General features: G+C 35.8%; 2 protein-coding genes and 1 long non-coding RNA gene across 4 annotated transcripts; 2 read left to right on the forward strand and 1 right to left on the reverse strand.

Annotated features, from left to right (window-relative positions):
* Window positions 1-3,373: 3,373 nt before the first annotated feature.
* LOC147859153 (nucleobase-ascorbate transporter 2-like) lies at window positions 3,374-8,976 on the forward strand. Of its 2 annotated transcripts, none has more exons than XM_087325395.1 (14): window positions 3,374-3,515; window positions 3,735-3,832; window positions 4,079-4,255; window positions 4,782-4,882; window positions 5,037-5,112; window positions 5,417-5,476; window positions 5,573-5,757; window positions 5,981-6,077; window positions 6,203-6,289; window positions 6,642-6,700; window positions 6,958-7,049; window positions 7,234-7,311; window positions 7,557-7,765; window positions 7,825-8,368. In XM_087325395.1, the coding sequence occupies exons 1-14, from the start codon at window positions 3,431-3,433 to the stop codon at window positions 7,858-7,860; spliced, it is 1,440 nt and encodes a 479-aa protein (XP_087181521.1). In that variant the 5' UTR covers window positions 3,374-3,430; the 3' UTR covers window positions 7,861-8,368. The 2 variants fall into 2 exon arrangements, with proteins under 2 accessions (XP_087181521.1, XP_087181520.1); XM_087325394.1 differs by lacking the exon at window positions 7,825-8,368 and adding an exon at window positions 8,384-8,976 and having other exon boundaries at window positions 3,375-3,515; window positions 7,557-7,717.
* A 4,557-nt stretch (window positions 8,977-13,533) lies between these two features.
* On the forward strand, window positions 13,534-14,310 carry LOC147859154 (uncharacterized). Its single transcript, XM_087325350.1, has one exon. It carries the CDS (start codon window positions 13,656-13,658, stop codon window positions 14,238-14,240), a length of 585 nt encoding a protein of 194 aa, XP_087181476.1. The 5' UTR covers window positions 13,534-13,655; the 3' UTR covers window positions 14,241-14,310.
* A 97-nt stretch (window positions 14,311-14,407) lies between these two features.
* On the reverse strand, window positions 14,408-15,075 carry LOC147859155 (uncharacterized). The gene is made up of 2 exons (XR_015530319.1): window positions 14,879-15,075; window positions 14,408-14,729 (listed from the first exon to the last, which is right to left on the reverse strand). It is a non-coding gene; the product is annotated as an uncharacterized LOC147859155 (long non-coding RNA).
* Window positions 15,076-24,163: the final 9,088 nt, after the last annotated feature.

Consider the following 24,163-nt stretch of genomic DNA (forward strand, 5'->3'; position numbering starts at 1 on the left):
TATTGTATTATTTGTTTGCACGAGTTCATGTGACACGACTTGTTATTGAGTGGAACTATGGTCATAAATGGCTACCATTTTTTCAAATAACATGTTGGTCATAGGAAGAAGCATCATTTATGTATTGATTGAAAATGTAAAACTACCAATTTATTTTCTTAAAGATAATTCAATTGGTTTCCTTCCTTTGCATTTATGCTTCAAACAAACATATGCCAAGTAGCAATAATGTAGATACGTTGGCCCCTTTCTATGGTAGAAATCTACGGATGTGACTTGATATATCCTTTTATATAACTTGTCTCTTGGGTCATCTATGACAATAATGTCTCGTACGACTGTACAAGCTCTCCACCAAAAGGCATTTGATTATGTCTAGATCGTCAACATATTAATTAAGATAATGACACTCTGAACTTTCATTGACTTATCAAATTATGATATATTAGTACTTATATAACTTCTTGATATCACATGTTGGGAATATGTGCACATACATTATGTATGAATGCTTATCGTGGATTGTAGATTGATTTAGAGGATGTATTTGTAGCCACCATCTTGGAGATATAAGCTCAGTCGCAAGCAGTGAGATGGATGCTTCAAATAGGATGGAATGGATGTTAATCACCTCCAAAAAAAAAGCCTCAAAAGATATCTTTGACAATTATTTATGTTCTAGTAGGATTGAATTTGTCCAACTACACTAAACCCAATTGTATTGTCTTTGAAAGTATTGTCACGATCTTATTCATCCTTGAGCCCATCGCAACCTCAAAGCATTCGTCATGTTAATGCAAATTGCATGAAACTCACACTCTATTGTGATATGAGTTGTCTAACCATGTTTAAAAAATGAAAATATTGCAAATAAAACAAATGAGGTGCTTAACACACTATCATGATCAAAATGATCCATGAATAACCAAATAAACAACCTCTATTTATTAGGGAAGTCAATCACGATGATTGTTTATTAAGACTCAAACTATGAATCTCCTCTATTTGTGACTCTCAACAACTATCGTAACATACTCACAATCTCTCGAAAGGTCACTTGAGGAGATATTGATGATGTTAAGGAAAAAACAAAGACGATGAGATGAGCAAGTTCTCTTTCTTTCCTCTAGGTTTACACACATACTGACATAATTAAAAACATGCATACATTTGTCTACACACATACAAAAACAAATGTACAGGAGATCAAGACACATACATACAAATGCACACCGAAACATGTCCATATTTGAGGAAAATATCGCTTGTTAGTGGGATAAAGTTCTGAGACGCGATTCTACCCCTCAACAGCGTGCGTGCATGCATGTGTGTATACGCGTGCATGCGTGAAACTAACTTCCCACATCAATGTTAACCTTGGAATCAGAATCCCAAACCTATACCAACATACGTGCACGGCCTACTCTTCTTTGTCTCACAAAACTCCATCATAGCACCTTCTTGATGCACTTGGTGCATACATTTCACCGATCTCTGTCTGTTTGTCTCTCTATTGTACCCTTGTATTCCATTTGCATTCATTACTCTCTTTCAATGTAAATCAAAACTCCTTATGAGACTATTGTCCTTGTCCTTGGATTGTTGAATACCAAAACACAAATCTATATTTCATCTATTTCTCTCCCTTTCTTCTTCACACTTTTCATTATCATGTAATGAATGCCCTTATTCCTCTAATGCTCTTTATAGCTATTGCTATCTATCTTTCCACAATGTTGAACAACAAATGACACAAGTCTCTTCTTCTATTTGACTCCCTTTTTTCTCCACATGATAATTGTAGACACTACATTACATTCACGTTAACATCTAATCACAATACTCTTGTATTCTTCTTGCATTGTCATCGCAATCATCAATCTCTCTCTTGCATTACTTGATTTAGCATTGGTTGGGGTGTTGCACAATGAGAATTGTTGTGTGTAACATTCGTTCATCTCGAGCCACAATCCAATTCATCCCCTCACTCTATTTCACCACTCAAAATAAGAGCAATGCCTTAAATAAGGGTGTTTTATTCTTTTTATGCATGTGTGCATTTGCATGTTTCTCTCTCTCTCTCTCTCTCTCTCTCTCTCTAATAGTATCCAATCTTCTACTCTCTTCAACAATGGTGTTGGGTAATTGCCAAGAATAATGTAGTAAATTGTGTACCTTACAGAGGGGGGGGGGGGGGGGGGTATCATGGTAAATGTTTAAAATTTAGGGATATCCTAGTTAAGTGTTGTAATCCCTCAAACCTTTACATCCACTCTCATGTGTGTTTATGCATGTACGTGCATATGTTTCTACCCACAACCAATATCTCTCTTCGTACCCCAGTTTCTCTCTATCAAATTCTTTCTCTAGGGCCACTGTCTCACTTGGTGGTTTAGACCGCATTAGTGGCATACTTTTGAGAGAACCCAAAGTTCCATCATGGACCATGGGCCTGAACCCATCCTATATATGTGAAGGAAACATGTAGAAGATCATAACAAGGAAACGCCCAAAATTTTTTGTGTGCATAAAGATCGCATCGAAACAAAAAATTATAACAACGAAACGCCGGTTTTTCACATAAAAGATTGCATCGAAACATAAAATTATAACAACGAAACGCCGGATTTTCACATAAAAGATCGCATCGAAACAAAAGATTATATATATATATATATATAGCAAGGGAAGTGGCCCGATTTCCGCATAAAATTCCGTCCAACCGCGTCTCTCCTTTCTCAGTGTGTGTGTGTACATATGTACATATATGTATGTATACAGTGAGTGTGCACATGAATGACACATGCTTGATGCCTTCCTTTTTCTCTGTATATTTTACAAGAATACCCTCATGGGGGGTGGGGCTATTTTGGTAATTTCTGAAAACATAGGTTTGTATGTGTCCTTCTCTCTGTCTCTGTTTTTTTGTGTGTGTGTGTGTGTGTGTTTCTTTCATATCTTTCTCTGTTGCTTCTTTTTCCCGCATTTGCCCACAAAAACCTTTTCTTTGCTTTCTTTTTTAGCCCCACTGATGCATTTTTCAGCTCCATCATCAGCTCAAGATTCACTGCTCTTTCTCTCTTTCTCTCTTTCTCTCTTCTCTTCCACATTAGCATCTTTTCTTTTCTTTTCTTTTCTTTTCTTTCTTCTTTCCCTCTTACCCTTTTTAGCACCTCCATTTCTTCTCCAATCCTTCTTCAACCAATGCTTTCTGATTGCTCTGCCTCTGCCTCTGCCTCTGCCTCCTCCTCCTTCCCTTCCCTCTTCCACCATAGCTTACTCGAGCTCTTCTTTTAAAACATTTCTTATTTATTTATTTCCTTATTTATTAATTTACTTATTAATTAATTTACTTATTAATTAATTAATTAATTAATTAATTTATTGAGAGAGAGAGAGCAGAGTTTGAGTGAGAGCAAAACCGAGAAAGATGCCCAAAGCAGAGGAGATTTCTCATCCCCCTGCGGAACAATTATTGGGTTTTGAATATTGCATCGATTCAAATCCACCATGGGGTAAAAAAAAAAAAAACACTCTCTGTTTCTGCCTCTTTTCTCTCGCTCTAATTTTTCTTTGCGATTTCTTGAAGAAAGTCTGGAAATTTTTTGCATAGACATTAGATTACATGCATATACACATATACACATGCAGACATACACTCACTCACATATGTAGATACACAGACAAACACATACTTTTGATTTGATTAGACATGATTTTCCTTTCTTTTGCAGCTGAGGCTTTCCTTCTTGGATTTCAGCATTACATTCTCATGCTTGGCACCACAGTGATGATACCCACCCTTCTAGTCCCTCAGATGGGAGGAACAGATGTAAGTCTCCATTTCTACCCGAAATATGTGTGAGTCGCCACTCTGCCTTTCTCACAGAAGCTCATAACATTTCGAATACTGAAGGCATTACTAAATATGAAGGAAAAAGTGGGAATCAGTTTATTTCCCACATTGGAAAAAAATGGCTGAAATCTCCTCGAGTGATGTTTTCTTCTCTGGTTTTAATTTCTTTTGCTTTCACCGCCACCCTTTTTTTTTTTAATTCCTTTCTCTTGATTTGTGCAGGGGGATAAAGTCCGAGTTATCCAAACTTTGCTATTTGTGGCCGGAATTAATACTCTGCTGCAAACACTTTTCGGGACTCGGCTACCATCCGTTATAGGTGGTTCATATGCTTTCCTGATACCAATCATGTCCATAATCAATTCCGAATCTCTTCAGTTGATCAATGATAACGAGGAGGTATGTGAAGCATCAAGATATGATTACACTCGCTGAGTCTATTGATTAACTCAATAAACGTGAGTAATTAACATAAATCAGTGTAGAAAACAAACTCCTTCATTGCCAAATTCTGTGATAACGAGGAGGTATGTGAAGCATCAAGATATGATTATTGTTTTTGCATGACTACACTCGCTGAGTCTATTGATTAACTCAATAAACGTGAGTAATTAACATAAATCAGTGTAGAAAACAAACTCCTTAATCGCCAAATTCTGGCATTAACTAGTACTTTGTTATGCATCTGATTATATGGAAAAGAAAAAGAAGCCTTTGAAAAGTTTCATGCAATGCTTGCGTCATTCACTAATAAATACCACTTATGCATAATGCACATAACAAATATGGAAGGAAAGAAAGGAACATTTTGAAAAGCTTCATGGTAGATATAACATGCTCAATTCAGTGTAACATTGGTTCAATGTAACTTGACTTATTTGTTAATATATGTTAGCATGGATTACTTTTGGTCTTATGTATCCAGAGATTTCTTCGAACTATGCGAGCAATACAAGGGGCTCTTATTGCGTCGTCGAGCCTACAAATCATACTTGGCTATAGTGGGTTATGGGGAATCTTCTCTCGGTAGGAATTCATGGATTGACATATGCTCATTACTCTACAAAGAAATGCACTATGATTCTGAATATATACTTTAATATTTCTTTTATTACGATATTTGATTTAAGATTGTTGATATATATAATTGTTTCCTGAACTTTGATCTCTGATTGAACAGTTTCCTCAGTCCATTGGGCGCGGCTCCTGTTATAACACTTGTTGGACTTGGTCTTTTCGAACTCGGATTTCCCGGGGTGTGACTACTCATATATTAAGTTGTTTATGTTGTATTTTGTTAAGCATGTTACTCTTTGCAACATCTCATTATATTGATATATCCAATCTGAATTTGGTTTTCAAAGTACACTGGACTCCTTTCAGGCAACTAAAGGAGTAAGAAATGAAACAAATTTGATGCATGATAGAAGTGTCAGAGAAATGTTAACAAAAATAATACAACCTAGAGCATTGGGGAAAAGTAGTGTGTTACAAAGTATAAGGGGCTTGGTATAAAGGCAAGGATTCAAGATGTCAAATAAGAAACTAGTGTTATGACAGGTCGCAAAATGTATCGAGATTGGTCTTCTAGAGCTGATTCTTTTGGTTTTCATTGCATTGGTAAGATTATTCAGTTGAAACTCTCGGATTATGTGTGAGAATGTACGTAATTGTCTATTAATACATCTTGATTTTTGTTGATGTTGTGAATGCCAGTATTTAGGTCAGTTGAAATTAGCACACAAGCCCCTATTTGAGAGGTTTCCCATCTTATTATCAGTGGTAGTTATTTGGGCATTTGCGTACCTCCTCACATTGAGTGGTGCATATAGGCATGTGCCTCACAAAACAAAGATACATTGTCGCACTGACGAAGCTGATTTAATTTCTACGGCTCCATGGTAACTAATACCTTTGCCTAAAAAATGGTTAAAAACTGTGAACATGATCAAATCTCTCTCAAGTTTCACCATAATTCCTATTAATGTTTACCAAATTCTGTAATGCCACAATTTTAAAATTTAGTGGCATTTTGGGAATTATAGTAAACTAGTTGTGGCGCTTTGTTGATTTTCCCTCGAGAAAATTCGATGAGAAACGATCTCATATTACTTTTTCTTCCAGGATCATGATTCCATACCCTCTACAATGGGGAGCACCTACTTTCGATGCTGGCCATACTTTTGCGATGATGGCATCGGTCTTTGTTGCACTTGTAGAGGTATCTTTTTAATTTTCAATTTCATATATATATATATATTTATCTTCTTAATGTTTATATATTGTGATTTCTAAGGTCTAATGCGTTTGTTTTTGTATGGTTTAATTCTTAAACTTTTTCTCTAGTCTACTGGAGCTTTTTTTGCTGTCTCTAGACTAGCTAGTGCAACGCCACCTCCTGCTTTTGTCTTGAGTCGTGGTGTAGGCTGGCAGGTACCTATATACATACATGCATACGTACGTACGTACGTACGTACCTACATACATGCACACATACACACATTCATCATGCATGCATACCTACATGCATATACACATGCATACATGTATGTATGCATGAATATATGTATGTATACATGCGTGTATGTATCCATGGATGGATGGATGCATACATCCATGCATTCAGCATCCACACACACATTCTGCGTACCACCTACCTACCTTCAACCTACATCCTATACTGTACGTTTACTTATGAGTATGCCTATCTATCTATCTATCTATCCATCTTGTGAACATTGTTTTACATTCATTCCTTCATATAACTGGTGCCTATTTTCTTTAGGGTGTCGGTATATTACTTTCTGGATTATTCGGTACTTCCACTGGATCTACTGTCTCTGTGTATGTATTCCCAAACTTGCTTTTCTGGTTATGGTCTATTATGGGCATACATATAACCCACGTTAATTTGTGGATAGATACTTGGTTAGACACAACGTTGTGTGTATATAACATTGCCCAACAATTGTTTGAGAACCCCAGGTCAATCTCTAGTATTATTTTGATTTGATGGGTTGTTTCAAACCTTCTTGACGTTAGCATGATCTTACTTTTACTTTCTAAGTGTTCAAATAAACTAATGGTGATGATTTTTGCAGTGAAAACACTGGTCTCTTGGGAATTACTCGGGTGGGCAGTAGGAGAGTACTACAAATAGCAGCAGGATTTATGATTTTCTTCAGTGTTCTTGGTTTGTCCTCTTGTTAAACTGTGAAATTCCTTTATTTATTTTCTTTTGTGCATTAATGTACATGCTTTAATACTATAAAACATGTTTGATTATTCTAAGAATGACTCTCATATATGTATATATATGATACATAGATAGATAGAGGTGAGAAGCTAAAAAAATAAATATGCTTTTGTCAATATAGGGAAGTTTGGAGCCTTTTTTGCATCGATCCCTTTTCCAATATTTGCTGCAATATATTGTGTCTTATTCGGCGTTGTCGGTAAGCCATGCCATTCTCAATGGTTTACAAACTCATTCATCTCATTAAACTATATTCTTACTAAGATTTTGACACCCAAAGTGAGGAAGGGAAAACATATAAAACCGGTGAAATTCGTATTGATCGAGTCTTTGGAAAACAATGCTTTTATTATTATGTTAAATGTTTATAAAACTAGTTGATCTTATATGTAAAAACGTTTCATATGGGTTTTTTATTTGTTATGATCTTTTTGTGAGTTACAGCCGCAACAGGTATCTCATTCCTCCAATTTACAAATTTGAACTCATTGAGATCACTATTTATTGTGGGAACATCATTGTTCCTTGGGCTTTCCATCCCTCAATATTTCAATGAGTACACGGCAACGGCTGGATATGGTCCCGTTCGCTCTGGTGCAAGATGGGTAATTGTCTCTCAAAACTTTCCTTCAAATAATGTTCTTTTGCTTCAAGTGGGTTTTGAATTTCAGAGCTTTGCTCTATTTTATAATAATATAATAGGGGTTTTAAGGTTTATGCTTTGTATCGTCAATCTTCATGGGTTTAGGTTTACAGAACTATTGTGTTTTACCATATATAACAAAACAATACATCTCAAAGTTGAGAGGTTTTAGAGTTATGCTCTACTACATCGCATTTTGAAGGTTGATCAGAAATTAGAGATTTAGATTATAGTATAGGGCGTTAGAGCTATGGTCTATCATATTTCAAAGATTTATTGGAAAATAGAGACTCAGAGTTAGAGTTTGAAGATTGATTGGAAGTCAGTGATTGTATGGTTATTGTCAGCCATACATACAATACATTTCAAGAACTTAATGGTGATTAGAGATGTAGGATTCAATGTGGTCATTACGTAAATGGACGATCCAGATGTTGTCATGCATCAATTGACAACTACTTTTTACCTTTTAAACCCGAACCATTAAGCGTGAATATATCTTATTTATTTTTGTTTCAACCATAATTTCAACACTCGATATTATAAACCCTAAATACTAACCTCTAAAACTTGGGACCCTAAACACTAATCTGCAATTTTGTTTTGTTTGTATCTGATGACATTAAAGTTCGATGACATCCTTGACGTCATCTTTTCATCACAAGCGACAGTGGCGATGATTGTCGCAGTAGTTTTAGATCTCACGTACCAAGTGAGGGCGTCAAAAATTGATCGAGGCATGCCATGGTGGGCAAAATTCCGCACATTCAAGGACGATATTCGAAGCGAAGAGTTCTACTCCCTTCCTTTCAACCTCCACAAGTTCTTCCCACCAACATGATATATATTGATCTCTTTCTCTCTCTCCCTCTAGAATCTTAATCATCTACATTCTTTCTCTCGACACACTATTCACATGCCTCATGTTTACAAGGCGATATTAACCAGCCAAATATCGTCTCGTCGAGATGTCGTCATTTATGGGCATATCGTGCGAATTTTGACACGGTGCATATAACATAAAGCCAAATGACAACAAAAGTTGAACACCCAAGACCTTCATTCATTTGTATGTTAAAAATTTAGATACTTATTTCTAATGGAATTGTCTACAAGTGAAATATGCAAATTTTGATACTCTGATGACAAGATTTCCAGGCCTCGTATGTTTATTTCACGAGTGATTTCATAATGGAACAAAGGATTGTTCGTCACCTTTTATTGCCATTTCTTGATTTTTGCACCCAACTAGTTATGAATAACATTTTAAATCGCAAAATGATTGCAAGAAACTTTCAAGAATTTTAGATTTGTAATGCTAGGTTATTTTCTGTCTATAATGATATTAACTATATAACTTCCAACAAAAGAACTTGGGTTGGTGGCCTCAAGAATTGGACCTGCACCATCATTTTTGATTGATGGATTGATGGCCTCACCTAGACATTAGTCTGGTGTGGTTTGATCTTATAGGATGTTGACCCTTGATGGAAGGACGAGTTTGTACATGAGATGGGGTTTGGATATCTGGTGTGAGTGTTCCCTTTGTTGAAGACTGAAGTTACAAACAAGAACTAAAATGTCATTTTGGTCAATGAGTGACTCTTGCCCATACACTGGCGTGGGTTGATCCTATGAGAGGTTGAGTCTTGAGGCAAGAACTAGTTTGTTAGTCACATGTGTTTCTGTTATTGGTTGATCAATCCAGTGTACGTGTTTTCATAGTTGGTCACTATGCAAGTAGCTTGTTTCATGTCATGTGTGCAAGTTGATATCTTGGTGACATGCTATCGTCTACATCTTCATGTCATCTTGCATACCTCATCTTATAGTTGGGCTAATGTTAGTGTAATGAGCAATAAAAAAAGAAGTGTGTTGTGGGGTGAACAAAAAATTGAAAATTGTCATTGATAATAAAAATTACAAAATGTTTGTGTGCCCATATGGTATTAAATATTTGATGTATAAAATGTTACCACCAATGAATTAAAGTTCAATGGTTACCATATTTTTTCTAAGAGGTAATTAATTGAGAAAGAGTTTTTGTTGATTACATGAATAAGGTTAATGGACTATTTGGAAATAGCATTGTAGGTGGGTCCTCCCCAATCAAACCGTGCACTAGATGACGTTATTGCATGAGATATAGAGTGAAGCTATAACCACGCTAAAGAGCTAATACGATGGCATCAGAAGCGGATCCGATGGAACCGAAAGGCAATGACTAGCCTTCATCCAACGATGGTCCTCCTCTCCCTTTCTTGAGTTAGTGAACCTCCACATAAGATGGAACTATCGAGTCCCTTTTGTGGCTTGTATATAACATTCACAGTAAATTTTTATAACTAATGAAAGGAGTTTGTTTTTGGAAAAAAAGAAAAAGGTTTATATTCTATAAGCTCCTTAATGTTCAATTCTCTTAGAAACATTGTTTGTTGGGCCTAAATTATGGACATTGAAATGTTTTGCATTAATCTACATTGTCAACAGTCTAGATAAATACAAACCATTATAACAAACAGGACACATGTTAGGTTGAGATTGAGGACATAAATGGAGAATTGAAGTAAACAATGCTCCCTCTTTGGACATCATCGATTTGTTCTTGCAACATAATGCTAAAGTGCTTGGAAGGTTGTCACTACCACCCCACCAACATTTCATTTCATTTATTGTGGCCAATAATGCTTTGTTGACAACTTGTTTCAGCGACAAGCTTTGTTGATAACATGTTTTAACGACATTTCATGAATAAAACCATAACTGAAAGTAAGAGAGATACCAATAACATTCTACTATGTAGATATGTGGTTTTCTTCTCCAAGAGTTTTTTTACATCTAAGTTCTTAAATAGCTACACATTTACCACAAGAAGTTGCTAGCATAACTTATATCTAATTGTGATAAAAGAGATTAAATGAAAGAAATGGGCAAGATAAGGTAATTAGTAATAACTTTATTGTTCTTCATCTCATATCAAGATAGGGAGACAAATGTTTTAAAATTATATTAAAACAAACAAGAAGTTCTTGAAGAAACAAGTTCTTCAACATTAAAACATTGGGATCCAATTGTTGCAAAAGAACACACACAATAGAGCTTTTGCGGTACTGCGTTTAACATCACACAATGCAACATGTAGAGAAGAGGTATAAACATACAACGCCTCCAATGCCATACATAGATGTGTGTTTTTGGGTACAAAATAGTTGGTTCAAGTTGCATAAGTATTTGGGCACACATACACAAATGCACATGTGCACACCACACACACATATACACACACACATACATCCTCTATAGAGAGAACTTGGTGACGTAAGTTTGTAACTCATTGATAATGTTATTAGTATATGTTTTTAGAATGTACATACTTACAATATGAAACAACACGATTTAACTAGCCACTAAGGTGACAAACATTGATAGTCACATATCACTAGATCTCAAATTAAATGCACAGAGCTATGTAATATCTACTCATATTATTCTTCAAAAAACTGCTTTCATGTGAAATGATCACACCACACTAAGAACATGGAACCCCCAAAATGTTTGTTTTTTCTTACATGAATTCTTGGGATCTATATTTATACAAATTAGAGATGTGATGGCATAATCCTAAATATCCAAACTCCAAAGATTTTTAACGGATATTCTTCTCATTTTGTTTTCACAAAAGTGATTGCATTGAGTTCCGACGAACATGATCACAATTATGATTTTGTATCCACAACATTGTTTATCATTCATAACTCCAAGGATGACCTTAATGTTTATTAAACGATCTCCATAAAGAGATCCATTGTTTTAAGAAGCCTAGTTTGAAATACTATTATAACAAAATCTTTAGTAGGACGAGGAAGACCATTATTATTTTTGCCAAGGCCAAGTTGAAATGTTTCTTTGAAAGCTTTTCTTAGGGAACGAGCTCTACTTAGTGTATTAAATAAAGCAATTGTTTTTATTTAATATTAAGTCATCCTCTTTTTGGCCCTTGATATTTTATGCTTTTGTTTGATCCTCCATTGAATAGGCTAAGTTCATAAGCTAGCAGAGATGAGGAGTACACCAAAATGTGCCATGCATGTAATTCCCTTATTTGTTGTGAAAATGTGTTTGTATAGAAGATGAATTCAATAGTTTAGTCACTCATAGTCATTCTATGTAAAATTTATGTCACTTGCACTTATTTTAGACGTAGTGGACAACCCATTGAACTAATATAATTGGTATGAAAATTGGTTGGTAATGGATAACAACCCATCGTATAAAGTTTGCATCCATCCGTGCACTTTCTTTCAAAAGAAAAATAATCGCGGACGCAAAATAAAGCAATTTTTTTGTTGATAGATCTACTTGAAACTCTAATTTCAGTTAATAGACTTAAAACTATCTTACAACCACAAATACATTAATTATATGTGCTATGTGAACATGTTAAATATTGTACTAGAATTCGAACTCATGCACACGAACATGCACCTACTTAGAAAGTTTTTGATTAAGAAAAAGAACACCATATGTAGATAGTAGGTTGGTATCCCAAGGCGATTGGTTGCTTAGAATCCAAGTCTCGGAGTCCAACAAAGGATCGGAAAGTTACATCAAATAGTGAAAATGTGAGCGTCTTCATAGAAAAGTGAAACTAGATTTTAGGAGGGGAAGGACAAGTGAAAAGATCAAGAATTCGGTAGGGTCCACACACAAATAGGGAGAGTTGTTCCTACGTAGCAAACTTACACTTCCTCAAGGGATGTCATATTCAAAATTGAAACCTCGCATTTGAATCCAAAACTTTGCAAACAATCTTGATTTGGGCTTTAAATATAAGACATGGTGCATGTGTGTAGGCTTGATACAATATATTATCGATGAAAAGTGGACAAAAAGAGATAGCTCATTCGCTAAGGTTCATATAACTTGCACCCAATTGTGTTAGGCAATGAGAGCATCACGATCTGTCGGATAGTGAAATGTGAATATTGATTGTGTAAGTGTAAGCCTGATCAAAATGTTTTCCACCCTCAACCTCATGATGCGAAACTATGTGCACTCATTTTTTTTGATGATGTATATTTTGCCTTTTGTTCTCACCGTTGAGCCCTCTAAGATGTTTTTAGTTCTTCGTTACTCTAATCCAACAAAATGAGACTTTATTTTGGAAAAAAATAAAATAAAATGAGACTTATACCTTGTCCAATTGATCAACACTTAGTCCTCCCTTTTAAACCTTTGGGATCATAAACCCATTAATCTATCCACCACCAAAATATGAGCATATTACAAAGTGGTCAATCTTAATCAAATGTGAATCTTAGCCAACTAAACTTGTGAACTTTAGGGATTGGTGAAAGATCCAAAATAATTGTGCCCCAAAATTTGACAACTTAGCTAAATAAACGAGGAACATATTGAAACTCTATCTACCATCAACATATGGATGATAACTAATTTTCATGTACATGGGCACATGTGCATCATGACTTGTTCAAATATAGTGGCATGGGAACCTTGCATGCAACTCTAATATGAAGCCATACATATTCTTTTTTCCATGGACAACCTTTGGGATGCTAACTTATTTGTTGGGCTTGATGAGTGCTATGTTTTGCTCGACCATAAGTGAACCTAATAGAATTATGGCATGTCCCCAAACCCTAGCCAAGCAATACTTGTCCACGGGCATGACACCTATGAACTATTTCATTGGCTCACTCAAGTAGAGCACATATATGCCGCATTGGGACCATGGAATTGGTGCTGAGCTACCCGAGAAAAATGTGCTTGGCCAATGTTTGTGGGTGTGAACCCAACTAACCTTGGTATACACCCAAGAGTAGCTATGTAGAAATAGACTCCCAATTCTTCTTCTTCTCCTCCTCCTCCACCCACAAAAAATGGAAAAGAAGGAGAAGAGTTCAAGCCCATCTTACTGCATTCTCTCCATTGTAGCTCTTATCCTATTACTCCTCCTCCTTACAATCCTCTACTTCTCTCTCTTCAACCCACAGAAGCCAATTCTCACAATTGACTCCATCTCACTCCAAAACCCTACTCCACAATCTCTATCACAAACCAACCATATGGTACCTCATGGCCTCATGACCATATGCCTAAACCTCTCCCTCTCAAACCCTAATAACAGGGCCACATTCTACTATGAAAATGTGGGCACCTCCCTATACTATAAGGGCAAAGAATTAGGGTTTGTGATGGTCCCTAGTGGAGGAATCAGGTCGAAATCAACAGTAAGAATCTCCATGTTCTTGGGTCCCATGGGCCCTTCTTCTTCAAGTATGTTAAAAGACATAGAGTTTGAAGAAGCCATGGGTCATCTTGTCACATTTACCAGTGACATTTCTATACTTGGAGACATTACCTATTTTGGTAGCTTTAGCCATCATGTCTCCATATCTAGCCATTGCGTCCTCAACCTTTCTCAAGATGGTGTGGTGACTTATACTTGTAATCAACTCAACTAAATGTAGTGGTAGTGGCCACTTTTGTAAAGATAAAGATTAAAGCTTATACTTTGGATTCTCGCCAGTTTTTCTAATGTGTTTGTTGGTTGTTCCCATACACTAGTAATGGACTACATCATTGTGACTTGGTAAAAATACTAAATTTATCGGCTTGTTTTTGCTCGGAAGGTAAGGTTGCTCAATCATACCCACCACACTATGTGCGGGGTGCCTATGTTGTCAATCTACAGGGATAAATCCTTTGTCCTAGGAGGAAATTCCATGTTCATTCATGTTTGTTCCGTACACTTTTGATCGCGACTAGTGGAGAACTTACAATCAAGAAAGGCCGAAAATCATTATACTCATAACGACCTTATACTTCTACTGGTAGTCCACTATATGGATCCTTCTCAATTTAAGATGTTGATGCCGTATACAACTAGAATTATAATAAAGCGTAGTTGCTTCTCGAATTTGTTATGTTGGACCATTCTTGCTTAGCTTATACTTCTACTTGTAGTCCACTATATGGATCCTTCTCAACTTAATATATTGATGCCATATACAACTAGAATTATAAGTATACAATTAGAATTACAATAAAGCGTAGTTGCTTCTTGAATTTGTTATGTTGGACCATTCTTGCTTAGCTCAACACTAGGCTCGTTTCTTATACTTGTAATCGACTAAATTGTGACTTGTGGAGATATTAAGTTGGGACCCTTCTTTAGCATAAATACATATTTCTTGCCTATGTTCAAACTCAACCACACTATTGTGACTTGTAAAGACTAATATTATCTTATAATGTTGCTTATAAGTTACATATTTGGATTAAGACTTTTAAAGATGTATTGGGACTTGTTGTAGCTCATTATGGAGTTGTGTATATTTGTAACCAACAAAAATGGTGGTAAAATGTAAAGATACATTTCTTGACATTTTATTAGCTTATGTTGTTTGTGTATATTGGGGGAGTGTAACTTGCAACAATGTCATAGAATGATCCTTCTTAGCTAAATATGTTGTTGCGTTTGGAGATTACGATGTTTGTACTTTATGTCAATTCCTTCCCAGCTTAATTTGCCATGGCTCACATTCGTAATCTACTCAATGTAATGGTAGTTATTTATAAAGATAAGTATAATTATATTGGACCCTATTAGGTTATGATTTGTATCATTGCATTGTAATGGGTAAATATGTTACATTCTAGCCTTGTTAGTTTATTATTGTTTGCTTGTATTTGTAAGCAACTGAACGATTGAAACTTATAAAGATAGATCTTTCTTAGCTTAATATTTTGCAAGTATATGGTGAGTTCCACATGTTTTGGATCTTTGGAATGGTAGTCCAAAAGAAGTAGAGTCTCATACTAGGTTGGTCAACCATATGCTAAAATCGGTTTGGTTGTGAAAAAACTAGACTTGGCAAGACTCGTTGGGCAAGTCTAGCCTAAGCTGCCACACCTGTAGAGTGTTTGCTCACGTAGGTTGGAATATAACTTGCTCTCAACTAAGGCTTTTCATGACTTGTGGCGATGGACATGAATTGGTCTTACTTACAATGGCTTGATAGTGCTTCATTCTCATCTAGTCCCGTCGTCGGTTTACATGAGTTGGTCTAGCCTAAGGTGTTAGGCCAACAAAGTTGTGGGACTAAGGCTTGGCTAGATTCTTAAGACATCAGTTGTTCTAGACTTAAGATGCTAGGTTTGTGTTATATGATGGAGGAGTTAGAAGAATGGGCTTATCAAGAATCGAATTGGATTATCCTGGAAAAAATACTAAGCAAACAAGATTAATGCTTCCTTTCTCCCATAGATCATGGAACTAATGTTGTATGAACTAAAGCTTGACTAGAGTCATCACACATGAATTGGTCTAGTAAGGAAATAAAGTGGCATGAATCCAGTGTTTCACACCACTTAATACTAATGTTGAACACCTTTGACAAACTTCCACTCTTGTGGTGAGCTAGTCTTATAAGAAGCATATTTATACACACAGAACAACTTCAAACTTAAACTTTAGTAAAATGTGTGACATTTTTATGACTTCCTGGAATAAAATTAGATGCTTTGCGTTATATTTGTCAACTATCCTTTGGCAAAGGAACAACGACAATAGATGCCTTTTGCATCAACCATTTTATAGTGGGTGACAATGTATGTGGTGACACGGTTAATCAGATTCATCTAAGGCCCTCTTGAATATGGTAGGACACAATTCTTTGATTGTGCTATTAAATCAAACTTAGCAAAAGTGAGAGATGGATTTTGCAACCCCATTGGCATCTTGTACCATTGATTTTGTACATGGATTGTACCTTGGATTTGGAGGAGGAACACACATTTGTAGCTAGAGCTTTGCCACTCGTAGAGTCTTTATGAAAATAATCAACTCTTCCTTTCATGAAGCTAGTTAGCCTTCTTTTATAGGCTCAAAACCGAGGCCCTTGTTTGTTTTATACTTTACTACTTAATTCAAACATTTTACCTTCAAACGAATGTCTTACACATTCATTGTACAAATACTTTTTTGTTTGAAGGTAATAAGTTCAAATCTTGGTATTGCCATTTTATCTTCATTCCTTAAAAATTAGCTTCTACCTACTAACGTAAGGTTAAAGAATGACATTTTATATGACTATGCTCATAAAAAGTTAGTTCCTCCCTTTCATTAAGTAATTCATAGATTTTTAGAACTCTTTATACTTGTTAAACTTGACTTTTTTCCATCCCTTCCTTTGTTGCAGCCACAAACAAAATTTGATGCACCATTTAGAGAAATACACATATTATTCATTCCACAATGTCTACGTAGACAACATATGAATTCAGATCACCTCCAATATACTATAATCCCTTTTAACTCATCTTATATCTATATTATGTTATGATATTTAATCTATTGTGTGTGAATTATGGGGCAAGTGTCATCTTTCTCTTCATGATGAATCTCACATATCCATTTTCAAATAGAAGCTTGGTGCTTGTTTGTATGTGTGTCACATTCTTCGAAAACAATGCACATCATTATTACCTTTGTGATGGTAGACTTGCTTGCAACTAACAATGGGAATGGTTTTGGCTCAAACCGAACTGAACCGTTAAGCCATGGTTGAAAGGTTTATTGGTTCCAAAACATTTTAATGGTTTGAATTTTCAATAAACGGTTCGGTTTTGGTTCGGTTCAATTCTAAAACTCAGGTTTATAGGTTTTTGGTTAGCATTTTCTTTTTACCTTAATAGTTTATTAATTTAATGGTTATTTATCGATTTAATAAATTTAACTTAAATGGTTATTTAATTTAATTTAAATTTGTTTATTTTGTTTAATTAGTTTGACTTAAATGGTTAGGTTAAAATTTTTTATTAAATGATTTGGTTTGGTTTCAACTTTTCCCTAAACGGTTTGGTTTACTTTTTCTTAAGTGGTTTGGTTTTTGTTTTATATAAACGGTTCGGTTCGGTTTTAAGGAAAAGAAACCGAACCGAACCGTGCCCATTGCTACTTGCAACCCCTTGTGCACGTCCGTAAGATATTGGTGCACACAAATCACACCCTATTCAACCTCAAGGTCTACAAATAGATATATGTTAAAAGACATGTGTTGTCATTTGACACACGTAATTTGTTGTATTTCTAGAAGAAAATTATCCATTCACATTGTTCTTATTGTACGATGAGTATGTAGATTTGTTTGAGTAGATTTAAGAGAAGCTTACGAGGTAACAAAAGCAATCAATTAGATTGTGGATGAATGCTCCAAATTGTCACCCAAGGGGAAGAAGGGGAAAACTGCATGCTTGGCTTCGTCTATCTCAAATGAGAATGGTGGGCCGAATGGGAAGTTGCATGCTCATGAGTGATTGTGTGGGATTCCCTTCAATTCTTTGAATTGGCCCACCATACTTGAACATGAAGATAGCAAATCCCTCATGTAGAAAACATTTAGCACAATTATGGTTTTAAATATTGTTTCATGGAATGCACTCAAAAAGAGGCTATAGAGACCATGGATATGCCGAGGTGTTGTATTAGTTTTGAACAGATGCAAGACAATATATGTAATTGTTTACTTTAATTTTAATACCAATGGAGGATATTTTTTATGGGGAAAAAATCCCTCATGTATCATCCACAAGTTAGAAGCTCCAACCACAACCCCCAAAGAAGCATGTGTGGGGCACTACCTTCTACATCCAATCATCGTAATCTAAGTAATGAAAAATATGATTGACAACAATGTTCTAGACAACTATGATGGTTTTGACTGTGTATCCCCCACATTATCTCCTAATTTTAGTCTTAATATTACAATTTAGTATTGATATGAACTATACAACCACAATCCATAATACAAATTTCCCCTAAGATAATTACATTAATAACTAAGATAATACCATTAGTACCTCATTCCCATCACCTACCTCTATGGATAATAGTTCATTAGTTCTCCTTGTAGACATCCATCGATGGTACAACCCTCAACCCTAGCCTAGACCATTGCCTCATAAATTGCGAAGACCCCAAAATGTAGATAAACTCCTTGAAACATTAGATATCATTCCTACTGACACACATCTCAAACCCTTTTTGCATTAACGAACACAAGATTCTAGACATAACTCACCCTTAACATTGGGGCCTCACTTTCTATCTCATCAATGATCTCACTTGGTTACAAATGCTAGTCTTTGGTGTCATGTCCTAATCATGCCATTGACCTATATGCATGACTTCGAGACAATGGCGAACATGAGCTTCTCCTACCCACAGATGTAAGACAACATTAATTGCACAAGACAAGTGGTGGATAATAGAATATGGGAAAGGCAAAAAAGAAGCAAGGGCAATGAAGAAGAAGAAGAGACTAGATAAAATCCAATACAACCAATAATTGGCACTGAACTTCGTGAGGACAACTAGGGTGGGAACCCCCTTTACATACAACTAGGTATGCAAAAGCTAAGCCATGAGTGTTTGCCACCTTGCATACAAATCACCTTGTGACCACTCTTCTAACATTAGATTAACCATACAATATATTAACACATAAACTTTTAGATTTTCATGTCTAATATCACATTGCATTTTGTTGCAAACCATCCAACATAGCCATCGACTTCCTCCACAACTCCGTCCAACATGCATTGACACTTCTACTTGCTCATGATCACTTGAGAGGGATTTTGTTAGAGATAGATAGCCTAACTAATGTAGAAACACTCATTTATGTCGTGATGTGGCATCTATGAAGATAGAAAGATGCCCATAAGGCATGGGATTCTAGTAGAAGTGGATATTGAATGAAGAAGGGAGAGGAAGAAGATGTAAAGGTCAAGTGAGCATCTAATAACCAAGTAAAGGCAAATGAGGAAAATTGAAGGGCTATAATGTATAGACACCATTAACTAGGATAAATGTGAATAGATAGACACCATGCCATAAATTAGTTGTGACTTTGGGACCTAGAATAGGGTTGTGGAATGTTTTACCCCACTTATCAAAAGAAAATCTGAAATTGAGGGTTTGCCTTTGGTGAAACAAAACTGAAATTTCAATGAAAATTGTTGGCAAAGGTGATCTTTGGATTTGACTTTGAAAACAAGCTCCATTTTGCTAACATTTGTCATCTTTCTTAAACTTACTATTCCACAAGCTCAAATTGTAGAAAAAGACTGAAGATAAAACTCAAACTCCTGAAAATTGGCCTTAGCCTAGGATCATATCTAAATGGCTCTAGTTAGATATGAGAACAACCAACATAGGGATTGACATGAAACAAAGATGCTCATTGTGAGACCAAGACGAACGATAATGCACTTGACCTTCACATCAAGCCTTGCACTAGATTGACTAAACCTATGTTTGGCTTGAATCTAGGTTCTACACTACCCCTTTTCACACCTTACCCCTTCCTTTACCATTCACATTGCATTCACTTGATCCACCTTCAAGGAAAACATTATGTTCTACAAAACCTTCCACTTTAATAAAAATATAATCACCTAAACTACCCAAATATGTATACATATATGCTTACCCTTAATTAGAAGCACAATTGAATGCTCAATAAGGTAAACAAATGCCTGAACAGGTATTGGATGCATGATCAAGTAAAGGCCTTTGGCTGATTTCCCATCAAAGATCTATATGACATACATGATTTCTATGAAACATTTTCTCAAATACTCAGATTTATGAACCAAAATTTTGCAGCATTCCTCTCAAAAAAATCTATATGATAGCACATTGACTACACTAATGTAAAGATAGAAATTCTGCTCTCTGCAATTTTAACACAATATCATGTGTAGCTTTACACATTGTGCACAGATTTTCAATGCTAAAATTTCATCACATCCCTTATGAAGTGAAGCACATTTGGATTATGACTTACAGTTTTCTGTTGAAAAACTGAACTTGAATTATTTGTGCAATCAAATTTCCTACAGTTCACATTGGATTTGCCAAATACACTTGAGGATTTGGCATGTCAAATTTGTAATCAATGGCATCATAGGCTTTTGACATCATGATATCCCTTGTACGCTTGCAATTCATTATGCCAAGGATGCTTTTTCTTTTAGCATGCACTTAACTTTATGCTAGTATGGGCACTCAATGTTATCACTTGTATCCATATATGTTACTTGCTTCATTATTATCACTTGTATTGCCTTTAACTAGGTTCAAACTCTTGACCTTTCCATTCTTATGCACAATTCCTGCATAAACTTGACAATTCGGTGTTTTTCTCCCTTTGCACAAGCCACATCACAAACTATATATAAACATTGTACATTGATATACAACATATCTTTATCACAACTCTGACCGATCACTGTTTTCGGCTTCTGCCCTTGATGAGGTCCAAACATTTTGTCTTAACTCAAAAATCTTATGGCTTAAAATAATATTCTTCTACTCACCATGTCAGCTTTCATTAGGATTGTGAATTTGAGACGTTAAAATGATGCTTCCATCCATACATATCTTTATTTGATAGGTTGAGTGAAATGCCAAATAACACATGTATGAGGACTATGTCTTTTATGGCAACACAAATGATACAAAGCAACACTAGTTTTACTGCATAGAAACTATTAATGTTGTGGCAATTGGTAAATACAACATTTCATCACCTTGTGATAACATGAATCAACATCTAAGTGGATGAGATAAAGAAAAGTACATTGCGGGCCTTGGCCAAATGAATTTAAGACTTCCTTGGAATTAGGACAAAAACTTGATAAATGCAACTATTGTGGATTATGTGTTGTATAAATATAGACTTGTTCTAACACTTGCATTAATAACCAGATGATGATGCAACAATTATGTGAAATAAGGCTCAAACCTTACCACAATAGCATGATGCAACCCCAAACAAAAAATGTTGCTAAAGCACACAACTAAAAACTAACGACGGAAACAAAAAAACAAATATTCTCCAATCACCTGCTGATGAATGAAAATTATACAAGAATAACATACACATTGGCATGAAAAAAATTCCTTCACATTAAGAATAGCTCAAACACCACCATAAAAAGCGAAGCTTAGAGGGTTGGCAAAACTTTTACATATTCACAAGAAGAGGATTAGACCGACAATGTTGCACAGGTGATAAAGCAAGCAATGAGGAAGACAAGAGAAGGCTGAAACAGATGAGAGACGATGAGAGGAGTTCAAAAGAGGGTCAAGACCGTTGCAATTACGGTTGTGATGGCCACATAACTAAGGAAAATACAAGAGGTTGAGAAAGGTTCCAGACTGTTGCTGATGCAATACAACGAACCACATGATGAAGGATGAGACAAGGGGAAGTTAGAAAAAGTTTACGACCATCACAAATGCATGATGTGAATGCATTACATGATGGTGACATTTGTACACGTAAAGATGTGGGTAAGAATCCATTTAATGTTTATCTTCTTGCTTCTAGATCGCCAACTACAAATAGACGCCTTACACTTTTTTGTATATGCACAATGCACACTTCATGGTATATTCCCAAGAAATATGTTACGTACAAGCGTCAAGCCTCTATCTATAGGAGGAGGTCGAGGAACAAACCCTATACATACACCATACAACATAAACGAACATAAAATCATTTTTATTATTGATCCAGGAGAGTTGGTCCCTCGACACCACTCCTCTTCCATCGAGTATCTCTACGGATACTCGCCGTTAGCGAGAGAGGAGGGGGCGGGGGAACAATTTGCTTATAATCGAGATTTTTTCCATCTTATCAAGAAATTGTAACCCACATTGCACTTGCATTCACTCACATTGGATAACTGTTTTCTATTGACCATACGATCGTGACAAGGAGTGTGGAATGGTAGATAATCGGTGGGTAGAGCCTAGATCTAAGAGAGGTTTAGGGATAAAGGATTAGGGTTTAGAGTTTATGGTTGCTGACCTTGCGGTCGTAACAAGGAGTATGGAATGGTGGATCATCGGCGGGTAGAGATACGCGAAGAGAAACACCAAGCTTGATTTGAGCGCACCCTAATCGAAGACGAGGTAGAGGACGGGGAGATAGAGACGACATGATTAAGAATAGGGGGTTAGATAAAACAGAGGGGTAAAGGGAGGGTATTAACATACTAATTAAAAATAAAGTGCAAGAGAGAGAGGGAGGGAGGGAAGGAGTGAGATTAACATGCAATTAAGCCTAGGATTAAAAATAAAAATACGAGATTAAAGACATAATTAAAATTTAAAAACGAGGCGTAAAGGGAGGGGAGAGGATTAACATACTAAGGCTAAACATAAACACTAATGGAAACGATTAAGACATAAACATAATAAGAAAAAAATAACATAATCCAAAAACTAAAGCATAATCATAAATCTAGAAACATAAACCTAAAAACAAGGTAAGCGGAGGGTAATGTGAGAGAGAGAGAGAGATTAAAACATAATTAAGTCTATGTTGAAAACTAAAAACGAGAGTAAAAACACAGTTAAAAATTCAAAGAGGGGTAAGGGGGGACGAGGGGATTAACATCCTAATAAAAACAAGATTAAAACCTAATTAAAAGGAAGAGAGAGAGAAAGAAACATAATTAAAACATGTAATTATCATTAAAAAAAATTACATGGTGTTTAGGGTTTGGTCTTATGGTACCGATGAGCCCTTAGGGGCAAAACTAGTTTGCCAGTAGCATTAGACCATGCCCCCCACCCCCAAACCCCATATAATTTTTTTTACTAATAATTACATGTTTTAATTATGTTTCTTTCTTTCTTTCTTTCTTTCTCTCTCTCTCCCTTTTAATTAGGTTTTAAACTTGTTTTTTAATTAGGATGTTAATCCCCTCGTCTCCCCTTACCCCTCTTTTTAAGTTGTAACTATGTTTTTAATCTCGTTTTTAATTTTAATCTTAGACTTAATTATGTTTTAATCTCTCTCTCTCTCTCTCTCTCTCTCTCTCTCTTTGTCTCTCTCTCTCTCTCACACACACACACCCCTCCCCTTACCTTGCTTTTGTGTTTATGTTTTTAGATTTATGATTATGTTTTAATTCTTGGATTATGTTATTTTTTAACTTATTATGTTTATATGTTAATCGTTTCCATTTGTGTTTATGTTTAGCCTTAGTATGTTAATCCTCTCCCCTCCTCTTACTCCTCGTTTTTAAATTTTATTTAAATCTTTAATCTCGTTTTTTTATTTTTAATCCTAAGCTTAATTATGTGTTAACCTCTCTCCTCTCCCTCTCTCTCTTGCACTTTACTTTTAATTAATATGTTAATCCCCTCCCTTAACCCCTCTGTTTTGTCTAACCCCCTATTCCTAATCGTGTCGTCTCCCTCCCCTTCCTCTACCTCGTCTTCGGGTTTGGTGTGCTGAAATTGAGCTTGGTGTTCCTCTTCGCCTACCTCTACCCGCTGATGATCCACCATTCCACACTCCTT

This window comes from Azolla caroliniana, unplaced genomic scaffold (genome assembly GCF_043228905.1).
Source record: "Azolla caroliniana isolate FFs.n. ecotype wild unplaced genomic scaffold, voAzoCaro1.0.p SCAF_10, whole genome shotgun sequence".
Lineage (NCBI taxonomy): Eukaryota > Viridiplantae > Streptophyta > Polypodiopsida > Salviniales > Salviniaceae > Azolla > Azolla caroliniana.